Source organism: Capricornis sumatraensis, chromosome 6, assembly GCF_032405125.1.
Source record: "Capricornis sumatraensis isolate serow.1 chromosome 6, serow.2, whole genome shotgun sequence".
Taxonomy (NCBI): domain Eukaryota; kingdom Metazoa; phylum Chordata; class Mammalia; order Artiodactyla; family Bovidae; genus Capricornis; species Capricornis sumatraensis.
In genome coordinates this window covers 92,927,153-92,954,127 of record NC_091074.1, presented here as the reverse complement: position 1 = coordinate 92,954,127, position 26,975 = coordinate 92,927,153, and the positions used below count along the sequence as shown (strand labels likewise).

At 40.0% G+C, this 26,975-nt stretch overlaps 1 protein-coding gene across 1 annotated transcript in view; it reads left to right on the top strand.

The window, feature by feature from the left end:
* IARS1 (isoleucyl-tRNA synthetase 1) overlaps positions 1–26,975 on the top strand; it is a 77,552-nt gene that overhangs the window by 36,503 nt on the left and 14,074 nt on the right. The window contains exons 14-27 of the mRNA XM_068974066.1: positions 2,060–2,186; positions 3,437–3,510; positions 3,914–4,108; positions 6,623–6,709; positions 8,421–8,504; positions 9,629–9,773; positions 11,427–11,547; positions 16,279–16,370; positions 17,142–17,219; positions 17,973–18,094; positions 18,530–18,632; positions 18,881–18,964; positions 22,272–22,446; positions 24,997–25,109. Coding sequence (XP_068830167.1) covers positions 2,060–2,186; positions 3,437–3,510; positions 3,914–4,108; positions 6,623–6,709; positions 8,421–8,504; positions 9,629–9,773; positions 11,427–11,547; positions 16,279–16,370; positions 17,142–17,219; positions 17,973–18,094; positions 18,530–18,632; positions 18,881–18,964; positions 22,272–22,446; positions 24,997–25,109 — 1,600 coding nt within the window. The remainder of the gene's footprint in view (positions 1–2,059; positions 2,187–3,436; positions 3,511–3,913; positions 4,109–6,622; positions 6,710–8,420; positions 8,505–9,628; positions 9,774–11,426; positions 11,548–16,278; positions 16,371–17,141; positions 17,220–17,972; positions 18,095–18,529; positions 18,633–18,880; positions 18,965–22,271; positions 22,447–24,996; positions 25,110–26,975) is intronic.

Here is a 26,975-nt window from a genome sequence, read left to right as displayed (position 1 = left end):
TAGTTAATATTGGCTTACACTTCCTCCAAATTATAATCGTTTTAAAAGCCATCTTTAATTGTATAGTAATAGCTATGTGTTATTTTGTTTATTCAGGAACACAAAATAATTTAAATAATTTTGTATAACAAGTAGAATCCTTCTCATGATAAGACATATAGGGGAATATTTTTCTTAACCCAGTGAAAATGAGAAGTTGCCATTCATTTGATCTGAATGACTTTGGAAAACTGTCAAAGTCCCCTAGCTTTAAGTGATAGTCATTTTCAGGATAAAAATTTATCTTTGGAGGTACTACAGCAGCCATTTAATACTTTATTTTTGACACTTATTGAGTTCTTAAAACATGGTGATGCCTTGTGTACTCTGGCTTCATAGATAAACACTGCAAGGATAGACTCCTTGTTCTTCTCAGCTAATATCTAAACTGCAGAGAGGTGTTACAGTAGTTCTTCCCCTTTGCCATAGCAGGTATGTTCCAAGACCCCTCCAGTGGCTGTCTGAAAACACAGATAGTATTGAATCCTAAATGTGTTTCTCTGGTAGCTCAGTGGTAAAAAATCTGCCTGCAGTACAAGAGACACAGGTTTGATCCCTGGGTCAGGAAGATCCCCTGGAGAAGAAAGTGCAACCCAATCCAGTATTCTTGCCTAGAGAATCCATTCACAGAGGAGCCTGGTGGGCTACAGGTCGTCAGTTGGACACAACTTAGTGACAAAACAACAACTGAACCCTATTCCTTATATACGGTGCTTTTCCTGTACATATTTACACACCTGTGATGAAGTTTAATTTATAAATTAGGCACAGTAAGAGTATCCATCACTGCTTTTGTACTTTGGGACCATTATTAAGTAAAAATAAGGGTTATCTGAACATAGGCACTGAAGTAGTCAACAGTTGACTTGGTAACTGAGCCTGCTAGGCTACAGTCCATGGGGCCACAAAGAGTCGGACGTGACTGGGTGACGGAACAGGTACACTGTAGGTGCAAAAGTGGTCTAAGTCTAAATCTTTGTATTCCAGAAGAACATTTTTTCACAGAGAGTTTTGAGCGTAATCACTAGTTTTTACTTCTCCCAAGAAGTTCTTGGGGAAAATAAGAAATAGTGCATTTGACTTTGGAAGAATGGAGAGAATCTCTGAGCAGTAAGAGGAAGTTGTATATTTCTTAGTAAGTTGACCCTGATTTCTCAAGAGAAAGTAGTTTTTTTCATTTTTATACCTTTTAGTCTTCTAGTGGAGTGCTCAGTATGGATAATTAGTGTGGCTCTCTCATTGGGAATTGTGGGGAGAGGGTACAGGCCTATAAACTGACCTAGGATGTTAATTGCAGTGCCTGAGCGTACAGGGTATTTTGGAGCTGAAGGGTGCCCTAACTCAGCCTGGAAGCTTGGCAAGATTTTCTGCAAAGCGGAACCTTAAAGAATAAGGAGTCATTTACCAGTCAGAAGCTGCAGGAACCTTGGGGACGGGGGTGGCCGAAGAAAGGAGGGTGGCAAGTTGAAGGTTATCAAAGTGGAGGGATGGCACAGGCAAAGGCAGTGAGGTAAGCAGCTGCGTTCTAAGGAACTTGCCTTATTGCTGGACCCTGAAGTGCAGTGGCAGGGTTCCTGCAGGTAAGCCTAGAGAGGCAGCTACCCGCCAACTACAAATAGCCCCACTCATTTGCACTCTTATTTATAGGTGATTAAGAGCCCTTACCTAGTGACTTTCAATAAAAGCACTATTGTGTGGTTGACCAGAAGACTAGGTCTGAATAGGATCAGGGTGATTAGTTAAAGAATTGCGGCATTCCTGCAGTTGGAGAGCAGGACTGGGAAGCTTATGTGCTGTGGAGTTTCATATTACAGAGCATCTTCCCTGGGATGAATTCACAGCAGAAACAACCACTGTAGGTTTTTTGGTACTATCCTTGTAGAAAACATTCTCCTAGAAGTGAGTGCACAGATTCCAGAGTGTTGGTTTCACAAAGGATTATACAAAGGCTTATGCAGATGTAATTTTATAAGTTTACTTACTAATATTTTGATGTGATTATCTGATCTGTTTATTGCAGGGTCCCAGAGTTTGTGCGAGAAAAGCGATTTGGAAATTGGCTGAAAGATGCACGTGACTGGGCAATTTCCAGGAACAGATACTGGGGCACTCCTATCCCACTGTGGGTCAGCAGTGACTTCGAGGAGGTGAGGCAGGGCAGGAGGGCAGTGTATCGTCGTATTGATTTTTGCAGAAGCACCTCGTTCATGTATCTCAGTATGGGGTAAAAGAATATGGTTTCTTTATTACTTCGTTCCTTTCTTCTTTCATCAGGTTTTTTTTTTCTCTTTATTCCTTCCTAAAATCATGACATAAATAAGAATATGTTTTAAATTTATTTTAAGTTATACTTACTTTAATTAAATATAGTTTTAAATTCCCCTTTGTGTAAAAGTGAAGAATGCAAGTTATATTTGTCTCCGGGAAATCCTCACATTGTTTATCTTGTGTTACTTAGATTCTTTTTTTCCTCTGAGTTTGTGGTGAACAGAAAAGACTCCATCCCCTGTACTAAGTGGCAGCATATTGAAACAACCTTTTAGTGATAAAAAGGACAACTTAAAAAAACTACCAGAGGATTACAGACCTTTAATCTATAAAGTCAAATGTTTGTGTGTGTGTGAAATAAATCATAACAGACATATAGATGTATTTTCTGTGCTGAATGCTAAGAGCATTAGAATGATAATGAGGAGCAGCAGCCCAGGGACCTCAGTAAATCTCTGATAGGGACCTCAAAGGCAAGAGTGAAATAACTGAATCAGAGGACTTTTCAGAACTGAGCAGGAAGGACAGAGAAAGAGAAGGCTGTGTATGTTTATTAGATAGCAGATGTCCTCTGGGTGTGAACTACAGCAGGTCCTACTGGTGTAAGTCAGGAACTTGGCTCCTGGTTAATGACTCCCCGTTATGAATAGCCCCTGCCAGGTCCTTTCCCAGCCTCCTTGCATGAACATAATCCTGATATCTTTTAATCTGATTATTTGGTCCAGTTCATACACAATAAATTAGTTCCAGCTTTGACTTGAGAAGATTTCAAATTAAAAAGCCAAATTCAGGTGCCAGGAATAAACTAAGATGCCTTAGAGCAATAGTCTAGGCATTTCACTTATGCTTATTATTTTTGGCTGAGATTTGGACATAGTAAATCCTCAAGAAATACTTGTTGAGATGATGGCTGTGAAATTCTCTCTCTGTCGGGAATTCCTCTGATACAGGGATAGGTAGCAAAGAAGTGAAGTCTGCTCACCTATTCAGACAGTTTCCTACAGTCTTTCATGAGGAGCCACATTAATGATAACTGTTGTGAAGATGAAAGGTTTCTAAATCTAAAAATAAATGTTATGTAAATTAACTGCATGTGATCTTTGACTCTGAGGCCTTTTATCTTTGACAGGTAGTATGTATTGGGTCAATAGCAGAACTGGAAGAACTATCAGGAACAAAGATCTCAGATCTCCACAGAGAGAGGTCAGTTTTTGCACGTTTGATTCACTTCAGTTCTGTCATTCAGAGAGTATGGGGCTAGGTCAGCCTGTTAAGACATGGTCTCCATTGCAGGTCATAGAGCTCCATGAAGAGATCAAACACTAGTTTGCTGAATTACTTTGCTGTTGATGATTCATGTCATCTTGAGGAAAGGTGGCCTCTGTCCTTGAGTTAGATGTCAGGAGACTTTGATATATAGCCTTCCAGAATGAGCACTGATGACACTTTCTGAAAGCCTGCGTTAATTGCCAGTATTTCTGTTCGCAGATGCATGTGAAAGAGCTGTGAGAGCATTGTGTTTCCTTTTGGCAATTAAACCGTATGTTCTGTTTTGCTTAAAGTTAATTGAAGCGGCTGTTTTTTCATTTACTCCCTTGTTTACCAGCATTGACCATCTGACCATTCCTTCACGCTGTGGAAAGGGATTGTTGCATCGTGTCTCTGAAGTGTTTGACTGTTGGTTCGAGAGTGGCAGCATGCCATATGCTCAAATTCATTATCCATTTGAAAACAAGAGGGAGTTTGAGGATGCATTTCCTGCAGACTTCATTGCTGAAGGCATTGACCAAACCAGAGGATGGTATGTTCCTTGTTCTTTAAAGTAATTTATTGATTTGATTTGATTTGACTTAGCAGCACCCTCACCTGGGTGCTGAGGCGATTGTGTCAGACAAGATAGGCTCTGCTCCTGCCCACTGCGCCTTACCACCACATACCATAAAAGTGTCTTTTGAGAAGGTATCTCTCACTACATTACTGTGGTAGTTTTAGAGTTTGAATTATTTCTTTGACATTTTTGAATACAGAGATTTATTATATTGGAAGTTTAAGTGATACAAAACAATATATGTCCCTCTTAATTTGTTTACTTCAAATCATTTACTCAAATATTTAGTGGGCATTTAATACAAGATATTGGGGAGGTTCCTACAAAATTGAGAAATAGTTGAAAATGTACTCAGGTGTTAAGGCTAACCTCATAACTTTGAAAAATCCAGATTTAAAATCTAAAAAAAAAAGCAAAGCCCATGATGGGAGTAAGAGTTTGCTTGCACAACTGAAGGACCCACATGCCGCAAGGAGGATCAAAGATCCCATGTGCTACAGCTAAGACCAAACAAATACCCCTTCCTCTGAGGGAAGGTCAGGAAGACCCTGGTTTTATCTGGTGCCTTACTGAAAGTGGTGCCCTCATCCTTTTAATTAGAAAAAGATGAATTACTGGGCCATAGTGCTGGATAGTTACATGTATGTCTTTGGGGGTCCTGCCAACCATTTTGAGCCATTCCATTCCAGCAGTGAGATTTATCTAGTCTTTGACACGAGGACTGAGGCCTGGCTAGACTGTCCACCCACCCTGCTGTATTGTTGGTGACAAGATTGTCCTCTTTGGGGGTATCAGTCTGTCTCCTGTGGAGAGCCTGGGATTTGACCTCATAGATCATTTTGACTTACACGTTTTGGACTTTAGCCATAATCTAAAGACTGCAAACTGGCTGTGATTCAGTGTAACCTGGACCAGTCCTGTTTGCCCCATGACATCAGGTGGGAACTGAATGTTGTGACCACTAACAGTAATATCAGTCATCCCATCATCTCCTCCCATGGGTAGGTGCAGGGTTGGGGGGCACTAGGTCCCTTCCTTCTTGGGCTGAGGGCCCCTTCCTCTTGGTGCTCTGTCCCATCCACCTCCCTCCAGCTGCTGGCTCAGGTCAACTGTGCTCTGCTGGGGAGCAAAGGGAAAGGGGAGGAGGGAGAAGCAAGCAGTGTGTGAGCCTCAGGAGCTTCCCCCTCCCCACTGCTTATCTCCCTGCTTGAGCCATGGGCGTTGATTGGAAGCTGAGAGGAGTTAGAGCTGTTGGCATGAAATCTCCTTCACCCTAACCTGGGGAGGTGAGGACCAGCAGATAATTCCATCCTTTCTCGAGCTGTTGCTGAAGCCTGATGCTCTTCAGCCAGCTCAGATTCTATAAAAAGGAAGAAAAGAAACAAAAACAATGTTTTTGGACTGCCCCACGTTCTTATTATACGTTCATTAGTAATGTTTCTGAAGGAGTATTTGAGGAATGCTGGTGTCATTTTCAGTCTTTACTTCTAGAAGTCTTCACAAACTTTTGGAATTCCAGCCTTAATGTTCTGGAATGTATTTTAGCTTTCAGTCCATTTTTGTATAGGAATAGCTACCAGCACAAGCTCCTATTCTTAAAGAGAGAGCCAGATGATTGACGAATAAGTTGTTTCTCTGAGGAATTTCCAGGTCTGGCAACTGTTAAAAGCTGTCATATGGGTCCACATGTGCACACTGCCTCCCTCTTCTGTCAGGCATAGTCTCTGCCTCTCCTAAGAACTATGGTCCTACTCACCTGCCCTCAGAGGAAGGGATATCTGATCATTTATTCAAGGGATCTGGTCTCCCGTCCTCATCAGTTGTGTCTGGTGATATTCTTCTATTGCAAAATCCAGTCCTAGATGACACTGGGACAGCTTACATGGGTGTGATGTGGATCTTTTAGGAAACATCTAGCTAGCAAATAAATGGCAAGCATAATATCTGATATAATGAAAACATTTTCTCTGTTCCTACAGTCTATCTTTTGACTTTTGGATGAGAGTGATTTTTGCGTCTTTTGTCATCAGGCTGTCCCCTATGACCTTGTGCTAAAGGCAACATACATCTCTGGATTTTCAGCCTGGCATTTCTGGGAGGTCCTGAGAGAACACCCAGTATTGCCCACCTCTGCCTTGTGGCTGTCCAACTAGCTCCCCAAGGAAGGTGATAGTACTGTCCCCAGCAGAGAGTCAGTACCTCACTCCAGAGTTTTATTTGCTTTAAATAAAGTACATCTTATTCCTAGTGAAAGCTCTAATATGATTGGTCTACAGTGGGTCTTGTCCTTAATTGTTTACTGCTCCCTAGATGATCCTGATATATCACCAGGATTAAGAACCATTGATTTAAGTGCTTATCAAGAAATGTAACTTACCTAAAATAAAAATTCAGTCCAATAAGTAAACACAGTTTTCTTTCCTATGCTTGAATTCTATTTCTTATTTTATTGAACTGTTTCTTTGTATGTCTTTTTTTCCCTCCCAGGTTTTACACCCTGCTGGTGCTAGCCACATCTCTCTTTGGACGGCCACCATTCAAAAATGTGATAGTGAATGGACTTGTCCTGGCAAGGCAGGTGCACTCCCTTGTATAATGATGAGTTCCAGTTCCTCTCTGTTCTTAGAGCATTTTCTGGTTGGATCTGACCATTCTTTGTGAATAGAGGAATTTAGGAATGCACCAGTTCTGTTCCTGTTCTTTCCTTCCTTCTACTTTTATACTTCTTTTTGTTTTCTGTTTTCATCCAACTTCTGTCCTTCTCCACCTGTAGCATTCTATCTCTACGTATCCCTCTATCTTATGAGAAGGACTGCATTAAGAACTAAGACTAATGGAGGCGGATCAAGGAGGGGACATGTGTCCCATTATACTACTAATGATAAAATAGCATTTGTCATTTAGAATTTTATAAAGTACTTTTGCTTATAGCTCTTATTTAATCTATGAACTGATCTTTTAATGTAGTTTTAGTTGTCCTCTTTTTAATATATGAAGAAGCTATTAGTTCTAGAGGCTTATAATAGAGAAATATTTTTTCCTTTGTTTCTGTTGCCTCTAGTTATTAAAAGTAAAAACAAAAAGAAGAAAATAAATTATTTATACATAGATATCTTCATGTGCTCTTCAAAGTGAGGAATGACACTTAGCACTGTTCCAGGCCCTGTTTTGAGCATTTATACATCTTTACTCATTTACTCCCAGAGCCATTTGAAATGGGTCTTTTAATTGTCCAGTTCAACATTTGAGGCATTTGAGGTGCAGAAGAAGTAAGGTTACACTGCAACAGAGTGATAAATTCTAGTTCTGTACCTACACAGTCTGGCTCTACAGTCTGTGCTTCAAAAAAAAAAGGAAAGAAAGAAATCTTACTGAATTATAGTTGTCTCTATAGTCTCATATATATATAGTCTATAAAATTAATAGAGAGTGCTTATGTGCTTTGCCTGGTCTCCCTAGTGGTCATGTTTCTTGAAACCATTAGCACATCATCAAGATCAGGCTGTTGATTCAGTTCACCAATCTTAATCAGATTTCCCCAGTTACACTCATTTGCTATTGCATGCAATATTTCATGTATAGGTTCCTCTATCCACCAGCACAGTCAAGATACTGGGCCTGTTTCAGCATCACAGGATGTCTCTATTGCCCTTTTATAACCATACCTTCTCTACCCCTTCATATGCCACCAAGTTCAGCTTCAGCCCTAATCTCCAACACCTGGCAACCATTAATCTATTCCCCATCTCTGTAATTTTGTCATTTCAAGCATGATACATAAATGGATTTGTATCCAATTCTGTGCTTGACTTTTTTTGGTCAGTGTAATTCCTGGAGATCCCTTAGGTGGTTGTATGTATCCATAGTTCCTTCTTGTTGTTGAGCAGTGTTCCATGATGACCCACAGTTTGATCTTTCACCTGCTGAAAGACATTGGGGTTGTTTCTAGTGTTTGCCAACTATGAATAAAACTGTGAACTTTTCCTCATAGATTTTGTGTAAATGGAAGTTTTCATTTCTCTGGGATAAATGCAAAAGCTGTGTTTTTGAATTGTTATACTGTTATATCTTCCTGCTGCCATTTATCCTGAAACTTCTCCATTTACTCACTACAGTAGTGTGAAAGAAGCTTACACAGATAATAACAAAACAACCTTATTGTTGTGCCTTAATAGTAGCTTGTGTCCCATTTGCAGTTGTGTATTCCAAATTATAGATAATCTGTAACCGTATATAAACTGTGATGTTGACTTATTTAATTGATGTCTCCCTTTTGTTTTTCCAGTGATGGTCAAAAAATGAGCAAACGCAAAAAGAATTATCCAGATCCACTTTCAATAATTCATAAATATGGTGCTGATGCCCTCAGGTACAGACCAGTGCTCTGCCTTGTGTGTATTTGTCATCTCTTATATAAACATCTTACATTCAGTGATATAATCATGGTTTCAGTGATACTAATCATTCTATTAATTTGGTTTATAATTAGCTCTTTTTAGAAAAATGCATGTCTATTACATGGAATTGTATTGGTATGTTATTGACTTTAAATCCCCAAGATCGTTTTCTAAATTGTTAAGATGTTTCTAAATCTAGAGGTCTTTTGGAAGATGAGACTCTGTGTTAGATTTTATTGAGTAGCACGGGTACTTCCAAGTTAGTTGCTGGTGCCTCTGCCTTACTCCTATAGATTCCCTGTCTTGTTGGTATTAAAATTCTCTTATATCATTTATTTCTATTTTGCACTTACTCCTCAGACAGCCATATGAGCTGCATTTATGCTAGAGCAAATAAAAATACTGAAAATTGTTTAGAGAAAGATACTGCTTGAAACAGAGTTATAAACTTTCAGTGCTCAGGTTAAAAGGAACCACGGAGATCTTGTTCTGCATCCTCCTGTTACTGACACAGAGACCCACACCCAGGGCCTTTGGGCAAGCATATTCACGGTTCCCATGTTGCCTGGGAGCAGTTTATTCAGTGTCCTGCAACCCCAGTTATCTGTTAGACTCAACCTTGGCATAGGCGACAATTTGGCCTAATTATTCTTCGTGTTGAAGGCTGTCCTGCAGGATGTTTAACACTGTCCCTGGCCTCTGCCCTCTGGGTCCCTCTATGTTGGCAAAATGCTTGTGTGGCTGTTCCTTGTGAATCCCTGATGCCTGAACATACTGTCCTGGGAGGAGGGCCTGGTTACTTCCTCTTGGTGCTGCCATGCCTCCTGGACCCTGTGCCAAAACCAGCCCAGGACATGATTCTAGGTTAGTCCAGTGCCATATTTTGGTGTGGCATTCTTGGTTTCCCCTTTAGAATTTTCTAGGTCTCTTACACAAAGTGAGAACTGTGTCAGTTTTAAGTGGACTGTTTGAAAAGTATTTATAATGTCCCTATTTTGCAGAAAAAGTGCTGATATGGGTATTACCCTGTCAACATGTCAGTAATATTTGGTTTACTGTCTTCATTCCATTTCCATGTAATTTTTTCTCCTTCCAGATTATATCTGATTAACTCCCCTGTGGTGAGAGCAGAAAACCTTCGCTTTAAGGAAGAGGGTGTCCGAGATGTCCTGAAGGATGTTCTGCTCCCTTGGTACAATGCCTATCGCTTCTTCATCCAGAACGTCCTAAGGCTACAGAAGGTATGGGTGGCAGTGCTGTGGAGTGGGCTCTGCCCTACTGAGCTGGGTTTGCAAAAGATAGTCAGGGTGAGTTGTGAGGTGGAGTTCCATGAGAGACTCAGCTGAGCAGGCCCCATGGGTGGGGGCTCGGAGCCATTGGAGAGACCATCGATGAAGGTGCAATAGTTGTCTGGGGGCTGTGCTGAGCCAAAGAGAACAGGACTGGAGCTTTGCCATTTGGGCAGATGCTCACCTCTGCAAGACACAGATGCTTCACCTGTTTAAGAAGAGTTGCATTGGAATATTCATTTAGCCAGCCAAATTCATGATGAGCAAGTATGAGTCAGCTACTGTCAGAGTGAGTGCCTCGTAAAGGCTGCTGCCTATGAGTGGTTAAGAAAGGCCACTTCATGAGTGCATTTGGGCTGAGACTCCAAGAAAAATTCTCTTTGAGTTGCTGGGATGAAAAACAGTGGTTGTGATATACGTCAAGGTGTCTCAGAGCAGTTACCTGCTGACTTGGGAAGCATACTCTGAGAAGCCCCCATATGTTTTGCTGCCTCTGGTTCATCTTGTCTGCTAATGAACACCACCCGCCCTGCCCCTCCCAGGAAGAACAGGGTCTTTTCCAGGCCCTAGTGTTGTTCTTCTTTTTGATCTCACCACCTCTCAGGCCAGTAGTCATGAAGTGGGTCTACTTTGCAGACCTCTGCCTGTGTAGAACTCAAGAAAACAGACTGGATTAAACCACTCATCCCTGGGGCTCATCTGGGCCTGGCAGGAAGATGCAGACTACAGCACTGGGTGCTTAAATCAGGGCAAGAGTCAGTGTGGTTGCTCCCTTGCCATCCTGATGGTGATGCTGTTGAGAAGGGACAGGTGAAGTGGCCTTAAGGATCAGGAGGATTTGCAAAGGAAAAAGCAGCAGGTAAATAGAGCATTCTGGGTAAAATAAATTAAGCAAAGACATTAACTCCTAGTATTCCTTTTTAGCTTATAGATAGTTGTCCATTCCTACCCAGTTTTACTGTCCATCCTTCCTCAGATTTAAGGTAACTAAACACTGTTACCTTGCCACTGTTGCCATTGGAGAAGGCAATGGCACTCCACTCCAGTACTCTTGCCTGGAAAATCCCATGGACGGAGGAGCCTGGTAGGCTGCAGTCCATGGTGTCGCTAAGGGTCGGACACAACTGAGCGACTTCACTTGCGCTTTTCACTTTCCTGCATTGGAGAAGGAAATGGCAACCCACTCCAGTGTTCTTGCCTGGAGAATCCCAGGGACGGGGGAGCCTGGTGGGCTGCCATCTATGGGGTCGCACAGAGTCGGACACGACTGAAGTGACTTAGCAGCAAACACTATACTTAATGACAAGATTGTGAAATATTTCTGAATTCATAATTACTCTTTGATGGTAGGAATTATGTTTTCCTAAATTCTCTTCCGTTCATTCAGAAATGTATTTCATTAATTGAGGACTTAATGTTCCAAATTTAGCATTTACTTGGAAAATATTGTTAAGAATCAGAAATTTAGATTGCCAATAGAGTGTATTTTGTGATTTTTTTTTTTGGTTTGGCTAGTTCTTTCAGTTTAAATCATTTAAAGAGTTCATTTCCTTACAGTGGTTTCCCCCATGCATGCAAAAAGTTTCAATAATTGTCACTTCCTAGGAAGAAGAAATGGAATTCCTTTACAACGAGAACATGGTTAAAGAAAGTGCCAACATCACAGACCGGTGGGTCCTGTCCTTTATGCAGTCGCTCGTTGGGTTCTTTGAGACCGAAATGGCAGGTATGTCTCTTTTTGGCCTTCCTCCCAGGAATAAAGATTCTCCCTTTATAATTACTCTTTTAGTATTTAATTGTTTTTCTTTATAAACATAGAATTTTTTTTTTGAAGAATAGTCAATTTACAATGTTGCATTAGTTTTTGCCGTACAGCAAAATGATTCAGATATATATATATATTTTCTTTTTTATATTCTTTTCTATTATGGTTTATTGTAGGATATTGAATATAGTTTCCTGTGCTATACAATAGGACTTTGTTGTTTATTTAATTTATAGTAGTTTGTATCTGTTAATCCCAAACTCCTAATTTATCCCTCCCCCATCCTGTTTCCCCTTTGGTAACTGTAAGGTTTTTTTGTTGGTTGGTTTTTTTAAATGTCTGTGAGTCTGTTTCATTTTGTAAATAAGTTCATTTGTATCATATTTTATTTAGATCTCACGTATAAGTGATATCTTACAGTATTTGTTTTTCTCTTTCTGATTTAGTATGATATTCTCTAGGTCCTTACATGTTGCTGCAAATGGCTTTATTTCATATTATTTCATTCTTTTTATTGTTGAGTAGCATTCCTCTCTGTGTGTGTGTGTGTGTGTGTGTGTGTGTGCGCACGCACATCTTCTTTATCTGTTCTTCTGTTGATGGCCTTTTAGGTTGCTTCCATATCTTGGCTATTGTAAATAGTGCTGCAGTGACCCCTGGGGTGCATGCATCTTTTCAAGTTAGAGTTTCAGGTTTTTAAGGAACCTCCATACTGTTTCCATTGTGGCTATACCAGTTTACAATCCTACCAACAGTGTAGGGGAAGGTTCCCTTTCTCCACATCCTCTTCAGCATTTCTTATTTGAGGGCTTTTTAAATGATGGCCATTCTGACTGGTATAAATGGTAATTGGCAGTGTTGAACATCGTCTGATGTGCCTATTGGCCATCTGTTATGTCTTCTTTGGAAAAATGTCTATTTAGGTCTTCTGCATTTTTTTTTCTTTTTTTTTTGTATGAGCTATTTGTATATTTGGGAAATTAAGCGCTTGTTAGTCACAAATATTTTCTCCTAGTCCACAGATTGTCTTGTTTTATTCATAGTTTCCTTTGCTGTGTAAAAGCTTATGGTTGATTACATCCCATTTGTATTTGTTCCCATTTCTATATTCTCTTGGAGGAGTTTGTTATGGTGTCATGTCTTAATTTAAGTCTTTATGCCATTTTGAGTTTATTTTTGTGTATGGTGTAAATGAGTGTTCTAATATCATTGATTTACATGTGATTGTCCAGCTTTTCCAATACTGCTTGCTGAAGAGACTATCTTTTCTCCATTGTGTATTTTTGCCTCCTTTGTGGAAGATTAATTCACCATAGGTGTGTAGTTTTCTAAACATAGAGGAACTTTTATAGAAATTTCGAGAGACAGAATACTAGATGAATAAATGTCTCTTTTTACCTCTCAAATATAATTTTAAGGCTTGTTTGTTGTGGAAATATATTGTTCCAAGGCCTGAGAGATTGTCTTGAGGGGGTATCTAGTGGCCTTGCCTACTACTACTGAAGTTACTCAGTCGTGTCCGACTCTTTGCAACCCCATGGACTGTAGCCTACCAGGCTCCTCCCTCCATGGGATTCTCCAGGCAAGAGTACTGGAGTGGGTTGTCATTTCCTTCTCCAGGGGATCTTCCCAACCCAGGGATTGAACCCGAGTCTCCCACATTCCAGGCATATGCTTTAACCTCTGAGCCACCAGGGAAGCCCTCTAGTGGCCTTAGCCCTCCACCAACACCACACAGGCCCACGGAATCACAGGCTTCAGTAGTGGATGCCCATGGGTTCAGATCCCAACCTGCACACCACTTGTTCCCTGGGTGAAGCATCGTCTAGTCTATGAGCCTCCATTTCTATCTCCAAAAACTGCCTAGTAATAGTTTTTATAAGACTTAGACAGAAACTGTGTACATACAGTAGCTAGCAGATAACAGGTTCTTAATAAGTAGTACTTGTTACTAATATGTTTTAAATTTATTTTTAAGTCTACTTTGTTAAATAAGTAGACTAGAAAAATTAGGAAATTCAGAAACACAGTAAGGAAATTGACATTTCCCCACATTTCTGTTACCTAACAACAATGAATTTTGTTTTTAGACAGACGTTGAAAAGGTAGGTTATGTTGGTTTCCTTAAAGTCAGAGATAGACAACCATAAGTCAAGGTGAGAAATTCAAGAAACTATTAACCAGGATACCTGAGATGGGTCTGAGTGTATATGGGTCTGATAAAGTCGGTGGCCAGTGGAAAAAAGATGGCATCCCTGTGTGCACCCTGGTAACATAAACCTCCCTCCCATAGCATCCTGTGGTTGGCAGGTGCTGCTACTTAGGTATAGGACTCCAGTGGATTTAAGAGGCCAGAGCAATCAGGTGGTTCGTGTAGGGGTCTTCAGTTCCTCAGCTGGTGCATAGTTCTTCGTGGAACGGTTGATGCCTCTGTACTTGGCATAATTGTATGGTTAGTCCAGGAAATTTTGAATGTTTTATCAGTCATCCTGAAGGACTATGCCCACTTTTAAACATGCATAATAAACAAGAGAGTTCCAAGAAAACATCTGTTTCTGTTTTTTGACTATGCCAAAGCCTTTAACTGTGTGTATCACAATAAACTGTGGAAAATTCTTAAAGAGATGGGAATACCAGACCACCTGACCTGCCTCTTGAGAAATCTGTATACAGGTCAGGAAGCAACAATTAGAGCTCGACATGAAACAACAGACTGATTTCAACTAGGAAAAGGAGTATGTCAAGGCTGTATATTGTCACCCTACATAAGTGAAAATGGAAATGAGTATGTGAATCAGACTTACCACACTCCTTGAGACATGTATTAATAACCATGTCCACTTTTCCCTCCTGAGTGATATAAATGAGTAGGATTGTTGCCAGGGAACCCTTGCCATCTTTAGGCAGCAATAGCTATGACCTGAGAATGTATACTCTGACTGGGTCCTGGTCTGCCAGAAAACTAGAAGTTGGGCAGCAGTTCAGTTCAGTTCAATTCAGTTCAGTTACTCAGTCATGTCCAACTCTTTGCGATCCCATGGACTGCAGCACACCAGGCCTCCCTGTCCATCACCAACTACTGGAGTTTACTCAAACTCAAGTCCATTGAGTCAGTGATGCCAACCAACCATCTCATCCTCTGTGGTCCCCTTCTCCCGCCTTCAATCTTTCCCAGAATCAGGATCTTTTCAAATATGTCAGTTCTTCGCATCAGGTGGCCAAAATATTGGGAATTTCAGCTTCGGCATCAGTCCTTCCAGTGAATATTCAGGACTGATCTTTAGGAAGGACTGGTTGGATCTCCTTGCAGTCCAGGGACTCTCAAGAGTCTTCTTCAGTACCACAGTTCAAAAGCATCAATTCTTTGGCACTTAGCTTTCTTTATAGTCCAACTCTCACATCCATACATGACTACTGGAAAAACCATAGCTTTGAATAGATGGACCTTTGTTGACAAAGTAGTGTCTCTGCTTTTCAATATGCTGTCTAGGTTGGTCATAGGTTTTCTTCCAAGGAGCAAGCGTCTTAATTTCATGGCTGCAGTCACCATCTGCAGTGATTTTGGAGCCCCCAAAAATAAAGTCTGTCACTCTTTCCACTGTTTCTCCATCTATTTGCCATGAAGTGATGGGACTGGATGCCATGATCTTCGTTTTCTGAATGTTGAGCTTTAAGCCAACTTTTTCACTTTCCTTTTTCACTTTCATCAAGAGGCTCTTTAGTTCTTCTTCCCTTTCTGCCATAAGGGTGGTGTCATCTGCATATCTGCTGCTCTGTGCGACCCCATAGACGGCAGCCCACCAGGCTTCCCCATCCCTGGGATTCTCCAGGCAAGAACACTGGAGTGGGTTGCCATTTCCTTCTCCAGTGCATGAAAGTGAAAAGTGGAAGTGAAGTCGCTCAGTCGTGTCCAACTCTTAGCAATGTCATGGACTGCAGCCTACGAGGCTCCTCCGTCCATGGATTTTCCCGGCAAGAGTACTGAAGTGGGGTGTCATTGTCTTCTCTGCTGCATATCTGAGGTTATTGATATTTCTCCGGGCAATCTTGATTCCATCTTGTGCTTCATCCAGCTCAGTGTTTCTCATGATGTACTCTGCAAATAAATTAAATAAGCAGGGTGACAGTATACAGCCTTGACATACTCCTTTCCCTATTTGGAACCAGTCTATTTTTCCATGTCCAGTTCTGACTTTTGATTCCCAACCGGCATACAGGTTTTTCAAGAGGCAGGTAAGGTGGTCTGGTATTCCCATCTCTTTAAGAATTTTCCAGATTTTGTTGTGGTCCACACAGTCAAAGACTTTCACATAGTCAATAAAGCAGATGTTTCTATGGAACTGTCTTGCTGTTCTGATGATCCAACAGATGTTGGCATCGATCTCTGGTTCCTTTGCCTTTTCTAAGTCCAGCTTGAACGTCTGGAAGTTCATGGTTCACGTACTGTTAAAGCCTGGCTTGGAGAATTTTGAGCATTACTTTACTAGCATGTGAGATGAGTGCAATTGTGCGGTAGTTTGAGCATTCTTTGGCATTGCCTTTCTTTGGGATTGGAATGAAAACTCACCTATCTCCCTAATAGATGTGATAGCCCTTGAATGGCAGGGCCTACTTGCTCTTGTATCCAGCCCTGCCTTAAGCTCCCAAGACTTTTGTATGTTCTCACTGTCTGATTGGTTGTCTTACTTTTAGCTTACAGGCTCTATACTGTGGTTCCTCGCCTGGTCAAGTTTGTGGATATTTTGACCAATTGGTATGTTCGGATGAACCGTAGAAGATTAAAGGTAAGTGCAGGCTTCTATTGGGAAGAGCAGAAAGTGCAGGAAGTATGAGAGTTGAGGAAAAATGAGAACAACCAAAAGGAAAAAGGGCGTTTTCAAATGCTCTCACTTTTTGAAGCTATTTTTTCCCTTTTACGTTGCATATTAACTGTACTGCCATTTTTTGGATAGGGGAATCCTTAAGTTTAAAAGTCATCTCACATGTTTTCAAAACATAATTATAGACATCATATTAGAGGGAAAGTCTCAGGCCATTTAGGACTGTACTGAACAGACCTGTTAAAATCAATTAATTCATGCAGGTATTTTGCAAATGTTGTTCGGTACGGCTGTGATCTTTGGGCACTTCATCGCTTCTGACTCTACAGGGACAGTTACTTATTGATGATACTCTTCATTAAGCCTTTGGGGATACAGGGTGAATGAAGCATGGAGCCTGTCCCAGAACTTAAGCTATGCATAAACAGCAATGCTCCAAAACAGGGAGTGAGGTGCACCCAGACCACTGCCCATCAGTACTACCTTCAAATGTGTTAATGATAAAATCCTGTAACAAAACAGTAATTTTGTTTTGTTAAAATATATTACCTACGCGTGCATGTATGTGTGTGTATATGCACATATATTTAAAAGAACATTAAAATGTTTAAAGTAGTTATCTCTGGATAACTTACTTATGGCCGAGTTTGCCCCTTTTTATTCTTTTTTTTTTTTTTTTCCTCTACAGTGAGCTATTGGTTTTAACAGTTTAATGTGTGTGTTTTTTATTCTTAGGGTGAAAATGGGGTAGAGGATTGTGTTATGGCCCTGGAGACCTTGTTCAGTGTTCTGCTTTCTTTGTGCAGACTTATGGTAAGATGCTTGATCCCATTCTAAAACTCTAGCCCTGTGGGCTGCTTGTGGTGCCCAGTTGCTGCACTGTCCTCTGTTTGTATCTGTTCTCTATTTTTTCTATATTTTCAAGTCCTGTAATCATCTATGAGTATCAGGGAAGGTCTTGAGCTAATAGCTAACCAAACAAATACGTATATTGCAAACAGTATTTCACTTGAGACATGTTCCTACCAATTGAAATATTCATTAAATGATATATAAGTAAAAATTCTGCTTTTAGTTTCCTGTGTCTTATTTCTGCTCTTTCAGTTTAATGTTACAAGCCTGCTATTTATTTCCTAACCATACATGGAATGAGAATCTGCTTTATACCAGGTCCTCTACCTGGTGTCTCATGTATGAGCTCATTCCTCTTCCTGTTAAGCAGGTAGTGTTTCCCCAGTTTGCAAATGAGGTTTCTGAGATTTTAGGAATATTCATTCCTCTGCAATTGACTTAACTGGCATGTGGTCATTGGCTCCTGTTTTTATTATGGACATCTTCAAGGATGTTTTGGACACTTCTGTCTGTAGTCCTACTTCTTTGCTTCGTGAGTGTGTCTCACCAAGTTCAAAATGAGGCCATTTTCTTAGGGCATGTTTTATTAACCTCATGTCCAGTTCTGTGCATATTCCCGTGTCATTTATCTAAAATGTTTTAGAAGTTTCTAACTCTGAGATCGGTTAATGATGGCTACGTATGAATGACATAATGTTTTCTGTCCTTATACAGGCCCCCTATACCCCTTTTCTTACTGAATTGATGTATCAGAATCTGAAGACACTGATTGACCCTGTTTCTGTCCAGGACAAGGACACATTAAGTATTCACTACCTCATGCTGCCCCATGTTCGGTAAGAATCAAATTACACCTAAGTGTCACCTGGGCCATGGGAAGGAGAGTTGTTAGAGATGCACTCATGTGGGGGCCCCAGCTCCCTGCTCCAGCTCACCCATGCCATGCCTTCCAGTTGAGCTGTTCCTCAGGCTACAGAATGAGTATAAGAGTATAAGAGGGTGGAATCCCCTAGAGCTATGGCATGTAGGGTGTGGGTAGGCCTGTGGTATCGTTTGGGGGAGCTGGTATGCACTGAGCATCAGGCTCAAGCTTGCCTCTCATTATAAGCCCCCAAAACAGTCATGATGTGTTCCCAAGAACCTCCCTTGGGAAGCCTAACCACACCATCACATCTCTTGTCTGACTTTCTTCCTCACTTAAGCATGTTTCTTCTTCTAGATTTTCTCTTTTTAAATCTAATATCTTTTATGTTCCTACCTCTCCCAACCAGTGAGGAATTGATCGACAAGAAAACTGAGAGTGCAGTATCTAGAATGCAGTCTGTGATTGAACTTGGCCGAGTGATTCGAGACCGCAAAACTATTCCAATAAAGGTTTGAGATTTTATTTCTATTTTACATTGCACAGACCTAGAGAATTATGTCTTTGGAGTATTTTCTTAATATAAAGGGCTTCCAGCAGTGGCATAAATTTCTTTTTGCAGTAAGGCTATGAATGACTTAATACTAGTTAAGCCTGCTTAGTCTAGAGCTTGAAATTCAGATAGAACATGTAACATTTATATTTCTGCAGTGTAGAAGACTGGATGCTTAGTGAACTTTCCCTTCCCTTTTCTTTCTAGTATCCTTTGAAAGAAATTGTTGTTATCCATCAAGATCAGGAAGCTCTTAATGAAGTTAAGTCTTTGGAGAAGTATATCATTGAGGTAAGACAGTTGATTTGTGTGATTTGGCCCAAACAGGCTTCTGTCCTTGGGAAGATTATTTTGATTAGTATTCTTCATCAGTATATACATAAATGTAACCATCTGTGAAATTTTATGGTTTGCTTTTAGATTCTTCATGAATTTTTTGCAATGTAATTAAAAAAATTTTTTAAGAATTTATATTTATTTTTTGGCCATGTTGGGGGCATGTGGCATCTTAGCGCTTCCTACCAGGGATCAACCCCCGCCCCCTGCATTGGAAGCACAGAGTCTTAACCAGTTGACCACCAAGGAAGTCCCTGTAATTATAATTCTTTAACACTGATTTCAAGGTCTATGAATTTTTCACCTTCATTGGATTATTTATTCCTTCATCTACTTTTCTTCCCCAAGGTAATTTTTGATAAAACAAAAAGAAAAAGCTTAGTTCCTTCAAATTACCAAAGTATCAAGTAAACACTGGTTGTAAGTAAACACTAGCATTGGGTACAATCACCCTGGCCACTCTGTGGTGTCTCATTTTCCACTTGCAGGGATGTTCACTACGGTATCTCCTACTGGGTTGTTCCTAGCATTTTACATACATGTAGACACATTTGTACATACATCTACACCCATGCAGGCTTCCTAGGTGGCCCAGTGGCAAAGAATCCACCTGCCACTGTAGGAGACTTGAGTTTGATCCCTGGGTCGGGAAGATTCCTCTTGATAAGGAAATGGCAACCTACTCCAGTGTTTTCCCAACCTATGCCAGGATACTCCCGTGTTCAGAGGAGCCTGGCAGGCTACAGTCCATGGGGTTACAAAGAGTCAGGTATGACTCAGCAACTAAAGATCAAATACACACATCACTGGTCATATATGTAGTTTTTTACTTATTGTAAAGGTCATATATGTAGTTTTTTACTTATTGTATAAGAGGGTGGAATCCCCTGTAGAGCTATGGCATGTAGGGTGTGGGTAGGCCTGTGGTATCGTTTAGGGGAGCTGGTATGCACTGAGCATCAGGCTCAAGCTTGCCTCTCATTATAAGCCCCCAAAACAGTCATGATGTGTTCCCAAGAACCTCCCTTGGGAAGCCTAACCACACCATCACATCTCTCGTCCGACTTTCTTCCTCACTTAAGCATGTTTCTTCTTTGAGATTTTCTCTTTTTAAATCTGATATCTTTTATGTTCCTACCTCTCCCAACCAGTGAGGAATTGATCGACAAGAAAACTGAGAGTGCAGTATCTAGAATGCAGTCTGTCTTAAACAACATTCCATGTTAAAACATAGAGACCTAGAATTTGCCTGGTGGTCCAGTGGCTACGACTCCAGACTCAAAGTACAGGGGGCTCAGGTTCAGTCAGGGAATTAGATTCCATGTGCTGCAGTTAATGATCCTGCATGCCACGAAGACCCAGCACAGCCAAATAAATAAATAAAATTTTTAAATAAATATTTTTAAAGAACTCTTCCTTTAAAAACAAAACATTAGCGGTCTAATTTATTCTTTTTGCCAGCTTCATAGTGTTCACTTTCTAGCTGCATCATTATTTATTTAGTTACTCTAGTATTGTTGGAAATTTATGTTTCAGATTATAAATAAAAGTTTGTGTGTGTGTGTGCGCTTGTACAAATATGTCATTAACTGTAGACTTAAAAAATGCACAACATAAGAGTTGCGAGTAAAGTTTTATTTGGGGCAAAATGAAGGGGGAATACATGCAGTCAAGTACATTTTTTTCCAGAAGGTTTCTGCTAGTCTTGTGAAGCTTTGGTAGTCAGAAGGAACAGTTACTACCATGAAGGATTTTGGGGCCTTTCCATGGGGAGATTCAAGAATTGGGCTCATAAAATCAGCTCCTGAAAATACCTATGTGAAGACCTGTCCTGCCAGTTTTCCCCCAAGCACAGAATGTCTCATTTCTGCTGTTCACCCTGAACTCATTTCAGGGGGCTATTGAAGGTCAGCAGCTGCAGCAACACGATTTAATCCTTGTACAGGTATAGGTAGATGCATGAGTCACTAAGTCACTTTAGTCATGTGCCACTCCTTGCTACCCTATGGACTGTAGCCCACCAGGCTCACCTGTCCATGGGGTTCTCCAGGCAAGAATACTGGAGTGAGTTGCCATGCCCTCCTCCAGAGGGCCTTCCCAAGGGGATCAAACCTGTGTCTCTTAGGTCATCTCCTTTGTTGGCAGGCAGGTTCTTTACCACTAGTACCACCTGTGAAGCCCAGATAAGTAGATGGCAAGTGCCAGTTGCTAGTTGACGGTGTGGATGTTGGATAGGTCCTTAAAAGTGGAGTTTTGAGATCAGAAGTTTAAACTGTCTTGTCAGTTGTCCTCCCAGAAAGCTTTATCCTGTGGTGTTTTTAAATGAAATATATATTTCAAATTTCATTTTTATTCCTTTCACAGATAATATTTAAGGATAGAAAATAATTTCTATGTTTGGTTTTGAATCAGTTGAGAATTCTAGATAAATAGTGTTTATAAAACTGTTTAGAAATTTAAGAGGTTATAACTAAGGAGATATAAATTATGTAAAGAATGCTTAAGATATGGATAAAAATAGAATATACTTAAATATCTTGAGCACTCTGAGATCAAATAATATAGTAATGTATAATGGCAAAACATTTCCATCTAATTTGCTTCAGTTGGCAATTCCATGATACTTCATTTTCTTATTTCCTACTGTGTAGTCACCATTTCCTACTACATTAGTAATCCTTAACTTGCTAGCATGATGGAGACATGAAATACCATGATTAACTGATTCTTCTGGTTAATTGATAGTTAATTTGCTCAAGCAAAGGTTACCCCTGAGACATGAAGTCCCTGTTTCTAATGCTACAGTCCTTGTTAATTGAGTTAGGGTTGTGCAGTCATCACCACAATTTTGTAGAATTTTCATCACCCCAAATAGAGACCCCAAATTATCATTCATGTATCATTTCCCCTCAGGATCCTACAGTCCCCTGGCAAATACAAAACTGTTTTCTGTCTCTGGGTGTGCTCACTCTGGACATTTTCTGTAGATGAAATCATATAATATGTGGGCTTCTGTGTCTGGCTTCTGTGAGTTAGCACCAAGGGTCATTCATGTTATAGCACGTATTAATGCTTCTTTCCTTTATATTGCTAAATGATAGTCCACCAGGTGGATATACCACATTTTATTTATCCTTTCATAGTTAATCAGCATTTGGGTTGTTTCCAGTTTTTGGTTATTGCTATAAATATTTGTATTCAAATTTTTGTGGACATATTTTCATTTGTTTCATTTTTGTTTTTGTATGTCTATCAAATACAGGAGTTGAATGTTCGAAAAGTTACATTATCTACAGATAAAAACAAGTATGGCATTCGCCTAAGGGCAGAGCCAGATCACATGGTCCTGGGGAAGCGTCTGAAAGGAGCTTTCAAGATGGTAATGACATCCATCAAACAGCTGAGCAATGAGGAGCTGGAGCGGTTCCAGGAAAATGGTGGGCATCTGTTTCATTGGGGGGCACCATTTGTGTCCTCAACTTAATGGATATCTCGTACTTAGCCTCCTCTTTGATTTCTACTGTTACAGCCTTCCCTTAAATTAGAACTTTTTTTTTTCTGTTCATAAAAATATTTATGAATAATTCTGCTAATTTATTAAAAATGACCCATAACCCATCACCCATTCCTTTAATATAGATTGAAATTCTGATTTAGTTCACTGTTAAAATTCTGATTTAGTTCATCCTACATACATATGTAGTCATATAATTATAGCTTTACAAAATGGAAATCACCCTATAATTTATTTCACATTTTTCATTTTTTTATATTTACATTATTTGGTTTTCATTTACCTTTTTATTTTGCATTTTCACTTTACATTATAAACATTTCTGTGTTTTGTCAGTCTTTAAAATGCCATTTCAATAAGTGTTGCAGAAATTTTCCTTCCTGTGGATATCTGGGGTTTTTTTAACCAGTCTTTTGTTGTTGGTGCTTTCAGTGTTTCCATTCTTTTAACAGCATAACTAATATTTCAGTGAATGTTTTCACATGTAGATGTTTTGTGGAATTGATTCATTCTAGCTAGATTTAGGGGCTTCCCTCATGGCTCAGTTGTTAAAGAATCTGCCTGCAGTACGGGAGACCTCCAGTTCCATTCCTGGTTCGGGAAGATCCACTGGAGAAGAGATAGGCTACCCACTCCAGCATTCTTGGGCTTCCCTTGTGGCTCAGCTGGTAAAGAATCGACCTGCAGTACGGGAGACCTGGGTTCGATCCCTGGGTTGGAAAAATCCCCTGGAGAAGGAAAAGGCTACCCACTCCAGTATTCTGGCCTGGAGAATTCCATGGATTATACAGTCGGGGTCGCAAGAGTCGGACACAACTGAGTGGCTTTCACTCTCACCTTCAGCTAGGTTTCTACTTGAAATCATTGAGTCAGATGGGTAAAACGTAAGTTACCATTAAATTCTATAAGTGCTAATATGGGCCTGGAAAAATCTACCCTAATGAGAAAGCAAAACCCTTCAGATTCACCAGCCAGTGGTATAGAGTGTTAACCCCTGTCAGATGCTGCTTTTAGAGAAAAAGATGACTTGAGTTGCCAGAATGAAGACCAGAAGATATTCAAAGAACAAAGTTATGTTTTAATTTTAATTCAAAATTTTAATTTTTAAATACTTAAGTATTTTTAATGAAAGGGATTTAGCATTGAGGTTTGGAGCTTCTTCCAAAACTGTGTCAGAACTTAGAATGTTTCTCTAAAATATTTACACATTTTGTTCTCAATTGAGCAAGAGTGGAGTCATTCATTCAGCAAATATTTTTTAAAGCCCTTCTGTTTTGTTGACACTGAGAACATAGAGTTGAATAAGACAGACATTTGTCCTTACCCTCATGGTGCTAGTAGATGCTAAAGATGTATGGATATAATCATATTTTTGATGAGTGTGCTAAAGGAAATCTTTAGGAAGCTGTTCCAGGTGCCCAGGAGTTCTGACCTCTGCCATGACTAGAATCATATATGGTCTAATTACAGCTATTTGACTTCCTAAAGCAATCCTAGGTTACAAGGTGTTTGATTGTTTGGGTTCCCTCTGAAATTGAAAATCATAAGCATGGACGTGTCATGAAGAAAGATTTAAGGATTCATAACTCAGATGAGTAGTTATGGAAATTGGGGGAAGTGTCCATAAGATTCTCCAAATTTTTAGATATACAAAACATTAGAGACTAGCAACTAAAAGTTGAATCAGTACTAATTCAGCTTGATTTGTTAAATTAACAAAATCTTTGATCAGCCTTCAGGTCATAAATCTCAAGTTGTTTCACCAATTAGCCAAAATATTAAAAAATTCCTGAAATAAGCTTTATTTGAAACTGAAAGCCTGTAGTTTTTAAACTGTAATTTCTGAGTGAACTGTTCCATATTGATGGAAAGCAGTTTTTAGAATACAGTGACATAAAGTGAGAATGACAGCCCATTGCTCAAAGACCTAGAAGGTTGTTTTGTGAATTTCTATAGTAAATGGTATGGGAAATGGGAATTGCCGTCCTCAGCTGTTTAGATGTTCTGCCTGCCATGAATAGGTATGATGCTCAGACCTTCACACTGTCTGCCTCTCTTCACCCTGACTGTACCCGGATAAGCAGATAGAAGAACACCAGGGTTTTACCACCTTTGAGTGGAAGGCCTAAGTCTAGTTTGACTCTAAAGACTGCTTTCTTCATTATAGCTTGCTGCTTAATGTTTATGATCGGGATTCATTTGTTGCCTCTGGCACATGTTTTTGGATCTAGGAGCTTATATACAGCAGTAGATATTGGTGATTTAAATGGCCTTAAGATGGCATGGTGTAATCTAAGGAAAGTTTATCTCATCCTTGACTACAACGGTGACATGAGTCAGAAAGACATAATCTCTTAAAGACTGTAGCTTGATGGTTTGAAGTTTTTATTAGAGCAGCACAGTATATTGGTAGCAGGGCAGCTTGAGGAGTGGGTTACTGATTGAGTAACAGTGACAGTTGCTTTTCCAATAGGGACCATTGTTGTGGAAGGCCATGAATTGCATGAAGAAGATATACGTCTCATATACACCTTTGATCAGGCAACAGGTGGAACAACACAATTTGAAGCACACTCGGATGCCCAGGTATTTTTCTAGTCCCTAGAACATTTACCAAAAAATATGATCAGAGGAAAAAAATACTCACCTATGCTCCTCCTGACAGTATTGGCAGCTTGTCTCAGTGTAAAATAGCTTTTATTTTAGATTGGCCTTATTAAACTTCTCTATTACAGCTTCTTGACATATACATTTCTTTAATGGATATATAAATAGATATTTTGTGACTTTATGCATGCCAATAAGTGCCAGGTCATACAAAAATGTGGAAGATGTAATCCTACCCTTCAAGGAATGGGTCAGTCATAGAGATAGAAAAGTTAAGTCTGTTCTTATTATTCTACTTGGTAAGTTATCTGGTAGAAATAAGTACAGGGAAGGGCTCAGTCTGGGGTAGAAGTGGGAGTGGTTAGAGAGCATCCCTTGAAGAGGATGCACAGACAGTTAAGGATTCTGGGGTCTGGGTTTTTTTGTTGTGATGGATCACAGCATCTCTCTTCACTCTTGACCACGTCTCACTTCTCACTCTTCACTTCTCCAGACAGATAGATTTTAAGATCTCTAATGTGAGAGTAAGGGACCTGCTGGAGTTCCTCTGTGCTTAATATTCCACATATGGTGGATGATGGAGAATACCTCGTGTGAGTTTAGTCAGCCTTTACATGAGGTCTTTTTTTTTTGGCCGCACTGTGCAGCTTATGGGATCTTAATTCCTCAACGAAGGATTGAACCTGGGCCCCCAGCAGTGAAAGCACTGAGCTCTAACCACTGAACTGCTGGGGAATTGCCATACACAGAGTCTTAAATATGATGTAGACAGAACTCCACGAGGGCAGACAATGTAAGGAGCTGAAGGTGAGAAAACTACAAAAGAAGGAGTTGGGGCCAGAGAAGAAGGTTTTTAACCAGCAAGAAGATGTAATCTTTTCTGATCACAGCCAAATACGAGAGGCCTGAAGAGCTTGTCTGTACTTAAGGAAATGTCTTGTGATGCTTCTGAGTTTCTTAATGTAATTTGTGTATTGTGGGCCATGGTTACCCTGCCGTGACTTATCCGTTTTCAGTTTACCTCCTATGCGTCTTCATAAAATGGAGCAAGTTTGTTATCTTTGAGTGTAAATGTAAATGGGGATGGTGCCTAATTCATATATATATATTCCCCTCTATAGTAGAAGTGATACTGTCATTATTACCACATCATCATTGACAACCTTTATGACAGAGAAGATGAACTAGTGGATAAAGTTGACAGGAAGGTGGCAATTTTAAAAAGTATTGTGGCCCATTATAGAAATTGTATCTTGAATTACACAAACAAACCAGTGGATAGAATAGGTCATGGTTAAAGAAAACAACAGAGATGGCTGCTTTGAGGTCTTCAGTTCACTTGTTTGTAGTGAATCTATTATGAAAAGTTACGCTGCTGTAATAGCTTCATGATTGGTGATTTTATTAGCAGAGTTGATATTACTTATTAGACAGAAAGCAGAGTTACATGTTGTTGTTATTGTTGCTCAGTTGCTAAGTCATGTCTGATTGTTTGCAACCCATGAACTGCAGCATACCTGCTTTCCCTGTCCTTCACTGTCTCCTGAAATTTGACCAAAGTCATCTCCATTGAGTCAATGATGCCATCCAATCATCTCATCCTCTGTTGCCGATTTCTCCTCCTGCCCTCAACCTTTCCCAGATTCAGGATCTTTTCCAATGAGTAGGCTCTTTATTAGGTGGCCAAAGTACTGGAGCTTCAGCATCAGTACATTCAGTGAATATTCAGGGTTCATTTCCTTTTGGATTGACTGGTTTGATCTCCATGCTGTCCAAAGGACTCTCAAGAGTCTTCTCCAGCACCACAATTCAAAAGCATCAATTCTTTGGCACTCAGCCTGCTTT